Source organism: Carya illinoinensis, chromosome 9, assembly GCF_018687715.1.
Source record: "Carya illinoinensis cultivar Pawnee chromosome 9, C.illinoinensisPawnee_v1, whole genome shotgun sequence".
NCBI lineage: Eukaryota > Viridiplantae > Streptophyta > Magnoliopsida > Fagales > Juglandaceae > Carya > Carya illinoinensis.
The window spans coordinates 39898593-39908863 of NC_056760.1; the positions used below are offsets into that span (position 1 = coordinate 39898593).

At 36.7% G+C, this 10271-nt stretch overlaps 1 protein-coding gene across 1 annotated transcript; it reads left to right on the forward strand.

Annotated features, from left to right (window-relative positions):
• The first annotated feature begins 1330 nt into the window (after positions 1 to 1330).
• Positions 1331 to 2869, forward strand: LOC122277351 (protein MIZU-KUSSEI 1). The gene has a single exon (XM_043087314.1). It carries the CDS (start codon positions 1749 to 1751, stop codon positions 2514 to 2516), a length of 768 nt encoding a protein of 255 aa, XP_042943248.1. The 5' UTR covers positions 1331 to 1748; the 3' UTR covers positions 2517 to 2869.
• The last annotated feature ends 7402 nt before the right edge of the window (positions 2870 to 10271 follow it).

Below are 10271 nucleotides of genomic sequence, written 5' to 3' on the forward strand. Positions count from 1 at the left end.
GGATTTTAAAGTTTTTTTTTTATACAATATTGAGTTTCTTAATATAGATTCCGAAGTGAAAATACCAAAAAAGAAAATTTATTTAAGATTGATGATCTATATGAAAAACAGTTTAGTTATATTTTTATGATTTTTTAGTCTCTTTTTAATTTACATAAGGGAAATCATGTTTGTAGTCATAGGATCATGTGCAAGCTCTGCCTACTCTCTTTGAAAAAAGCAGGTAAATTTATGACTCACGTGAAAAAAATTATTTTTTAATGGTGCAACTCATATTTTTTTAAAATGAAGTACATAGAGCTTGTATACATTAAAACTGTATTTAATATTACTCTTTATATAAATGTGTCACAATAGAAAAGTTGACCCCTTTCGACACAATTGTTGGTTTTGTCACTATTTTGAATAGAGAGATTTTCTGGTTTCTTAGCTCTTATATCCTATGGTCCAAAACTTCTATAGGACCCTTTTCGTAGGCGATCCTTCCGAACAGCTTGCAGTGGCTCACGGGTTTGAGTAGGGTCATAGACGTATATATCTCCTTATAGCATGGTAGTCTCGTGGAATACATACATCATGAATTGGGATTGGTCCGGTAGTAAAGCTATCTTATAAGCCATTATCCTACTTTTTTCCAATATCTCAAAAGGTCCTGTGAATCTAAAACTAACTTTGTGGCTAGAGTATTTCTCATACAATAATAACTGTCATTATAGCATCCAAATTATATATACCTTGTGAAGTTTTTATGGAAGGAAGTACCTAGAGTTGTTATATTGGGATGAAGTTGGAGAGAGGAATATGCTAAGACCTGAATAATCCAACGAACTTGAAAGAGTCTCCAAAAGAATTATGCAACAGCAGGTGAAAAGATTTGAGGTTTACAATAGCGGACAAAATTTTCATTAGAGTGATACTAATTAATAGAGAGAAATATTTTAATCACAAAAGAATTATATATAAAAACAATTTCATAAATTGACGTAACTTTACGTTATTTGTAAGATCATTATAAAATTATTTTTATTGTAAAATAAATCATTTAAAAAATCAAATAAAATCCCGTTAATATATGAGATTAATTTTATATAATTCTTTCTCCTTTCAAATCTATCAAAGGAATATAAGTTCAACTTTCTTAAAATCGACTTCAATCAACAGAACACGTACGTATCCTTCAAAACTTGGATTGTTTAATCTGATTGTCCCATCTGTTTGAGGTGGGAAACAGTACTGAAATTTAAGGGGTGCCAATGATTTCTTGTACAATCACCAGGCTACCCTCCAGAATCTAGACGTAAATTGGGGGATCATGAATCATGACGAGCAGTTAAAATTCGAGTACTGTGGGAACATGCAATACACGTACGTGGTGTTTGCTGATCAGTCTGATGACAAAAACACTATCATCCCTGTCCGGCCCTCCAACGGCTATTATATTTTCACTTCCCGCGCCCTCTCTCTCGACTTTGACTCTCTTCTCTCGTACACATATACATACCTGGCCTGCACATTCCGTACCACCAATATCCCAAGCTGCAGTGTCCTGCCCGACTTCTCTCTCTTTACTCGTCTCCGAATCCATTGAAACCCTTGCCTCTCTCTCTCTTCCTTTCCCACTTCCCAAAGCTTCTTGCGTAATAGCTACCTACCTCGGGTCCTTGCTCGCTCTGCTTTTAATTAATTTCCATCAAGAAGATTAATTAATCACACCTACTTCCATCGTCAACCTCCCACCGCGCCTAAGTATGGGCAAGATCGACACCCTCCGTCGACTTCTCCCTTCTTGCTTCTTCCTCACCGCACAAACCAACGCCGCCACCGCCACAACTACCACCAAGAAACGCCTCAGCACCTCGCTCCGGGACGACCTACCCGACTATACTGACCAAGATATTCACAAGAATCAAGACCGAGACTCCCAGGCATCCTCCACCTCCGATGATAGCGTTCCGGCTTCCATCAACTCCAGTACTACCCCTCTTGCCCAGCCTCGCCCTTCCAGATCGATGGTGGTCGGTACCATCTTCGGGCCCCGCCGCGGCCACGTCTGGTTTTGTGTCCAACAAGACCGCCTCTCCTCCAGACCCACCGTCCTCCTCGAGCTTTCCATCTTGACCAACCAGCTCGTCAAAGAAATGCGAGGCGGGCTCGTTCGTATCGCCCTCGAGTGCGACAAGGCGGAGCTAGGCTCGTGCCCACTCCGCTCGGTTCCCGTCTGGACCATGCACTGCAACGGCCTCAAGCTCGGGTTCGCGGCAAAGAGAAAGGCAAGTGAGCGGGTCAGGTCGATGCTGAAGACCATGCAATCCACGACGGTCGGAGCAGGAGTCATACCGGCAGGGTTCGGGTCTTCGGGCTCGGAGGAGATAATTTACATGAGGGCTAATTATGAGCATGTGGTGGGGAACTCGGACTCGGAGTCGTTCCACCTCATCAACCTGGACGAGTACTGCAGTACTGGTCAAGAATTCAGCGTGTTCTTGCTTAGGTCCAGGAATGAGAAATTCCTTTGAATGGAGAAAGAGGTATTTTCAGTGCACAAAACTGGTTATTTATGACTATGTACGTTGTGGTAGGTATCGGTATGTTCATCTTGGGACTAGAAAAATAGGGTTTTCAGTTTTGGGTGACCCTTGCAATCAAGGTGCTTGAAAATTCATTGTTTTCTTGCACCTGAATCTGACGTTTTGGATTCATTAATTGTTATTGGATTTTTCTTTTAGGAAAAGTTGGGAATCAGGGATCACTAGTTATGTTAAGAAGATGATGAGTTTTCTCGGGCTAAGTCCAAAGGAAAATTTGTCTTTTCAGACCATGAAATCGCATTCGTGTAACGTACTGTCATGCTTAATTAAACAAAATATAGATGGGATATTGGATGGAAATCTTTTGAAATTCTATCCAATTCAATACCGCTTTTTCACGTATAGATTGTAGATACATATTTTAACTAACTTTTACTATATATGATCAATTACTGAGAAATTTTTATGATTTTTTTTTAGATTTTATCCACCAACAATATAATTATCCTCTTCCTAAAATAGATAAATTTCACTTAGATCTTTTGTCAAAAAGTTGACCTATTAAAATATAATAATTTTTTTTATATCGAGTCCACTTTTTTATAAAAATTTTGTTATCCTATTAGAACTTGTACAGATTATTTTTCTATATTTATATATATATATAATTTTATATATATCGGAGAGGTGGGTCTCTCCTACCTCGTAGCGCGCTGATTCTAAAGTTGGGCTACCACTAGCTTAGAATAGAAATAAATTCATACCTGGTTTGGCCCTGATTTTGATGTTTGGGCTCTAACGTACGTAGTAGGGACTAGTATTAAAGAAATATCCACCTTCAGAAGGGGATTACCTTAACGGGTAGCCCAACCTTTTGGACGTGGAGGAACTTTGTTACACAAACATAGCAAAAAACCAAATCCAAACCCAATTATTTCAATTACTAATTATTAGGATTAGTTTGGTCGTTAGATTTAACTGATATCAATTAAGTCTAGTTTTAATATGAGTCTAATGTCAAAATATTAAAATATTAAATTAATAAACTTATCTCAATTCAAAACTTCTTTATATGTAAGATCCATAATTTTTTTTAACTCAACACTTCTTTATACGTAGGATTCACAACATTTTTTAACTTTTCATAAATATCTCTATACTCATCTTAACATCTAAACACATCTAAACTCATCTTAAATGGATACCACATAACTCACTCCACCAACTCAACTCGTTACTATTCATAAAAAACTTAGCTCAACTTAATATAATTCAAACGCATCCTAAATAAAATACAATCAGTTGCGTTTTTCTCGCTGTTTCATTTTAACTATTGCATCCTTTTGTAGCTTTGCATCATCTGAGAAAAAAAGGAAACATTAATAAATATGAAAAGATAAAAAAAATAAAAAAAGTTTTGGTCATTCTTATTGTCTATCCTCTTAAATCCCATGTATTTAACTCAAATGACACGTTAGTTAATAATTTAATATATTAAGTTGATATGAAAGATAGATCGCCAGTGTTTTTTTTTTTTTAAATCAAATTATGTTATGTCGGCAGTATGAAAGGTGTGAACTTCACACCAGCTTATAAGTAAGTGTTTATTGGACCATGATAAAACCGTATAGAGGACACATCATGATATCGATTTAAGTTGATTATATAATTCAGCTATATATAAAAATAATTAAATCAGTGGACTCAAATCAATTTGAAAATTCATTATAAGAGAGGGAGATTTATTGAAAAAAAAAAAAAGGTACTAATTATTAGAGGATTTATGTGATTTCACGTACTGTTTTCAAAAGCAAATTCCATAAGGTTTCAAATTCTATTACATTTTATTCCAAAGATTTAGTATTCTATGAGATCGAGTATATTTCTTTAACATTGAAACGCAATGAAGGAATGAGGGACCAGAAAAAAGTTTGTGGCAAGGAACATTAATGATACTGATTTCTACGTATCATGATGGACAAGATTGGTCGAATCTCTTTTTTAAAGAGTTATATATTCCTTTCCTTAATTAAAGACATCAAAGCTTGATGATGTCATTTTTTTTTTTTAAATCGACAAGCCCCTTTATGTCATCTGACCCACATAATTAATTTTTAATTTTAGGCTAAAACATTTAATTAATTTTTAAGATTTTTAATTCAAGTTTTATTTAGTTAATATATGTTAAAGTACTGATGAATTCATGATTATTATATTTTTCTGAAATGAGAGATCATCCGTTTCCCTTTAGGAAGGACGGTTGTGTGGATAGATTCTAAGTTCATATTTTATTGAAAAAAAAAAGGGAAAAGAGAAAGAAATAATATAACTCTTTTTCTTAATATTTATTAAAAAGGATAAGTGTTTTGTAATTTATCGAAAAGTATCACTTATGGCGGAATAATATCAATGAAACTCTCTCTCTCTCTCTCTCTCTCTCTCTCGCGTCATACATTCCCACAGGCCGTGAACCTCAATTTTCAGCTCTTGTTGACCGGAGTACTTCTCCTCTGATCTCCTAGACTTTCCTTTATCCACTCTTTCCTGATCTACTTAATTATTTCCTACTCAGCATGTGACTTTTCCATGGTTCATGATCTTTTGTTCAACTTCCTCCACCGGATATTTTAACCACCTCCTCTAAGAGGTTCTTCCCTGTTGATGCCTTTGGAAGTGGGCGGGGTAGCCCCACCTCTGAGAGGTTCTTCATTGGATATTTAATTTGTCTGAGCATGCAGACTGAAGTTTGAATTGTTGTCGAGTCGAGTTCTCAATCGAACTCATCTCAGCTAGGCAGCTAGCTCGAATTGAGGTTTTTTTTTTTTTTTTTTTTTTTTTTTTTTAAATAAAAATAAAAATAAAGATAATAAATCAAAATATAAAAGTAAATTACAAATGAGATGATAAATATAAAGTGAATAAACCAATGTTTAAATCTTATACTTAAGTCGCATATCAAATTATACTAATATATATATATGTTAACATATAGATACGCTCACACATGTTAATGCAATGCATTAATATGTAATACATATTGTTTTGAAACTTATAGTTTGCTACATGATAATAGAATAATGTTTGATAAAGAGTGTACAGGTCTAGTACATTTTCTTTAAAAAAGAGTATGATTCATTATTAAAAAATTATTATTTTTTCTTTTTAAAGTCTCATATTTATCAAATTTTTAAAAAGAATGCACGAGACTTATACATCTAAGACTGCAAATATCATTTCTTTAATATAATACGTATCAATTGAACTCGTTCAAATTATACCCCATTTAATCATCTTCCACATGTGCCATGGTTTCTTTTTTGATAATTTTTACTTTTTGGCTTATTGCTGGGTTTATTTTTCAGATTTGCAAAGCTATGGCTTGAGCAATCCCACGAATGCCTACCAGCCACTTTCTCCATCGTCGGTACGACTTTTGCGGCCAACCCACAAAGCTTGTGAGGCCCCCACGTACACGCAGACCAGCACTGCATGTGGCTTTTTCCACCATCCTCTCAAATTTTCCACCATTAATGGCAATATATACTCAACTTGACTTGGATTGCAACGTTAGCATTATAGGCCCACGTGTCCCTACTCTCTGCATATGCTATTCTCTCATTCATCTGAGAGATCCTTAGTTGCTTTGAGCCTTTGGCTCATACTAGAAAACCTTAGATCAAGACATAATTTTTGGTAATATCTGAGTTTCATCTTCATTCTCCAATAATAATATTTCCTCTACATCAATATAAAAGAAAATATAACTATACATATATATTTATATATATGTAGAAAAACCCTTGAAGTCACATTGTTGGGGTGTGTCGGCAACAACAGAATAACTCTTTGTGATTGTTTGAAAACAGGCTTCCGAGATAAGTGTCAATGCCATTATAGACTTTTTCATTTCTTTCTAGTATCAATTGGTTTGATGTGGATTGACAGTTCATGGTCCGATAAGTGCCATTCCAGCCAGAGGGGTCATGATTTGAGTTGCGGCCGGGAGGGAGCGTCATCGTAAGATCAGAGGGTTGTTGGATTCCACAAACCACTACCTATGTTCTGGAAATTGGAAAATTGCAAACTGCATTGTCGTGAACCATCCACACTTTCACACACTAATCCCGGAACTTTACATGCATTGTGGTCCTCATTTCTCCGTATCCAGTCACCCTTCAACTTTTTTGTACCCGACGATGGATCATAGAGTCGTTTCACCATTTAACACTATTGACTGAATAGCATTTAAATCTGTTTCTAAATAATTTACTGAGTAAAACTTTCTACTGCTTCAAGTCATATAGCTATGGATCATATATAAGGGTACTGCTAGGATGCCATCCAGAAGTGACCACTCGACATGGCCCTAAGCTAAATCTCATTAGTTTTTACATTTTTTAAACATTTTTAAAAAGAAATACCAAAACATGATTAATAGTCAGTTTCTAAACCATTAAGTAAAATAAATAAATAAATACATGAACCGTCCATATATATAATGTCATACAGCATGATGAAATCTCAACTTGCTGCTCAACACAAATTTGCTGCAGCTTGTGGTCAGGCTTGCATTGTACTGTGGACAAAGGCTTTGGGTTTTGCCTCATACATATATGCAGATCATGTTTTATTTTTTCTCAGGTGGACATGGAGTTTACAAGCATCGAGGTTGCCATGGGCTTCACTGAAACTGAAAGCATGGAACAGGCCATTGGAGTTCAGCAGAAAGCTGGTCGGTGCACGGAAAAGACTATTCGTGTACTGCATACAAATGGAAAAGGTAGGTCTAAAATCCATATTTGAAGACTATAATCTCGACCTTCTACTCAAAAGGTTGGAAATCAAAATACAAGCTAAAGAGAAAAGCAAACGATGTATTAGGATACAAACTGCATTCAAACCCCACGAGCTATTGGAAGCAAATGGAAAAGGAACGCCGAGTGCTCACCAACCTTTAGCAGAAGGACATTGATCAATTGCTCTGCGGTGTTCAGGGAGATGGACAGGTTCCTTAACCGACTGACTTGATTAGCTCCTTTAACATGGTGACCTGAAAATGTAGCAATAAATTAGAAACTGCGAAAAAATTAGTAGGTAGAGAAGGTAAGAGGTTTTCTTCTTCAAGGGTAGCCCCATTAAGATATCTGGCTTCGCTAGGATAATAATTACCAGTTTTTTATCATAAGGGCAAGGGATGCAAAATAAGTTTTTCATTGCCGGAAAGGAAGGGATAATCTGCAGCCCAAGGACTAGATACAACAATAATAGTGATCTAAACCTCAGGATGCAGATTACCCGTACCTTACGCAACTGATCAACATCAATGGGAAACAAATAAGAGACAGCCAGAAAAGAAACCGGTCTATAGAAGGTTTCTAGCAGGAAGGGTTCGTTTTGAGTCTCTTGTGCAAGATAATAGGAATTTATAATGGTTCCTTTTGTTAAACATGTTCCTAAAAGCATAGGTTATTAATAATTGCAAAGGAGCGCATATGGTATAAAGCCATGATAAGGTGCTCTTAACTAGAATCACCGATGATTCTGTTCTTTCATAACCAATGATTTAATAGGGATCTTACTTTCCATAGGCAATAACTTCTACCTTGACTGCTTTTTCCATGGGACTAAGAGATATTTTATTAGCTTTCCTTCAAAAGATTTCCTTCCAAATTGTTATCACAATCATAGATTCTGAAGAGAAAATTGTACACATCAGAAACTTGTCTGCATAAATAGCGATAGTGTTTTGTGTGTTCTTGAAGCTTACCTCTGTAACTCAAGAATCCCAAGCTTCGTGAATAAATTATATCAAGTGGGTCTAGCTCTCTTCCCAATGATGATGACCTGAGAAGAAAAGGGGTGCCACACATTTTCTATTTTGATTTACGATCTCCATCAACTTTCATGCAGTAGCATATTCTATTCCCTTTGCTTTGTACCCTAGCTCACAACAGGCTCTATTAGTTGAAAGGACATGCAAATCAATTCTTTCAAATCTAGGACGAGTAGATTATAGATAACTGATTATATACTGCAGCACTTGCTTATCGGTCTAGGTGCTGGGTATAACTTTATTGAACCATGCAGGTGAAAAGGTAAAATCCCACAATATTACTTCTGCAATGAAACAGGGTGTGAAGCCAAATACAGTATTCCTCTCAAAATCGTCACCAAAAATATAGAATAGATGAGCAACCACACAACCTACCAGGTCTGACACACCACGAGCTTTGGCAATTTTGTTAATGAACAAAAGATTGCAAAACCGAACGTGGCTCTAGCTAGTACATGGTCGGATGAATGAACTGCATGGAGCTAAGAGTTGGTTTAACTTGCCTAACTCTGACAGAGTATTTCCAATATATTAATGAACTTTGCATATTTCTATTTGCAGGCAATATTATCTTCCATTTCATCCCAGCAGTATCAGAGTTTGATCTGTTTTACGGTAAATTAGTGTCTTCTGTTTTGGGTCTAGATCATGAACCACGGATATGGTAATATCGCTATGAACAATTCAAATGCGGCTGCACCACCTTTGTAATCATGATTTTCAAGATAGGGAACAGAGTAGGGGAAGTGGCTTGCTAGAAACCATGATAATCATAGGGAGATGCATGCTTTTAATTCTTTTGCCATAATGGTCGTTTCAGAAAAATTAGGGTCTTTCGAAGGAAATGGTAGTCATTTCAGAAAAGTGGCAGTGCATGCGCAAGTACTTAGTGCTTAATTTATAGCATTAGGAGATAGAATGTTGAACGTAATGTAACTTGTGATTAATTTGAGTCGACTGTCGTCCCCCTCATATTTCGGTTTCTTCAGTCTCCAGTCACTCCGGGAAACCAGCCCCCCTCCCCACTACCTGGGGCCACTTCACTCCTCTTGTTGTTCTCCACATCTCTAATCCTATCTACCTTTTGCTTCACGGGTTCCTACATCTTCATGGAAGCTTCTTTTGCCCAAAATTAGTGAGGGAGCAGTGATCACTTTGCCTCATTTCCCTTTCCATGGGAGGCTTTCCTCACGGCCCTACTCCTCTGCTCCCCCTACCTTTCCTCAAATGTGCCCATTTTCAACAACTTTTATACACCGCATGTGGCCTATTTCCACTTCGCTCACTTTGATCCACCATGCTTACCCTCCACCTTCCATCTGACGGTCGCTTATGCCCTCATGCCACCACCCTTGGCTCGCATGACACCCGCGTGCCTTCTAACCTAATGGCCTGTTTTAGATATCTCCTCTCCCTTTGTTCCGATAGATTTTTTAGCTACAAATAGCAGTGAACATACTAGGATGCTTCATAGTTCATATTATAGTTTCTGAATCACCTCGTAGTGGTCCTTGCTTTCTACATCAACATTTTCACTTTAAATGCTCCTCTCTCCTTCCTCCGCAAGTTCTTTGCATTAGGTCAAAGGCCCATATTAGAGAACTCTTTTCTGAGTAGTTTGGACAATTTATTGTACCTTGAATTGTTGTTTTGCATCTGGGAATTTCCCATTATTTTGTTATCTTATTATTATCATACAAGCCTATGATTTGCTATGGGTGAACAATTGACATCAGCAATGATTAAAGATAACACGACCATATAGCTGAAACCTAAACATCTTCTGAATCAGTTTCTGTAACGGAGCAGGCAGAAGACATCTGAAAGACTGAAATAAAGGTCCGTCTTTCACCGAGTCTATTATCTCTCGGGACAAAGTCAAACCACCATCAAGCAATAAAACCATTTAC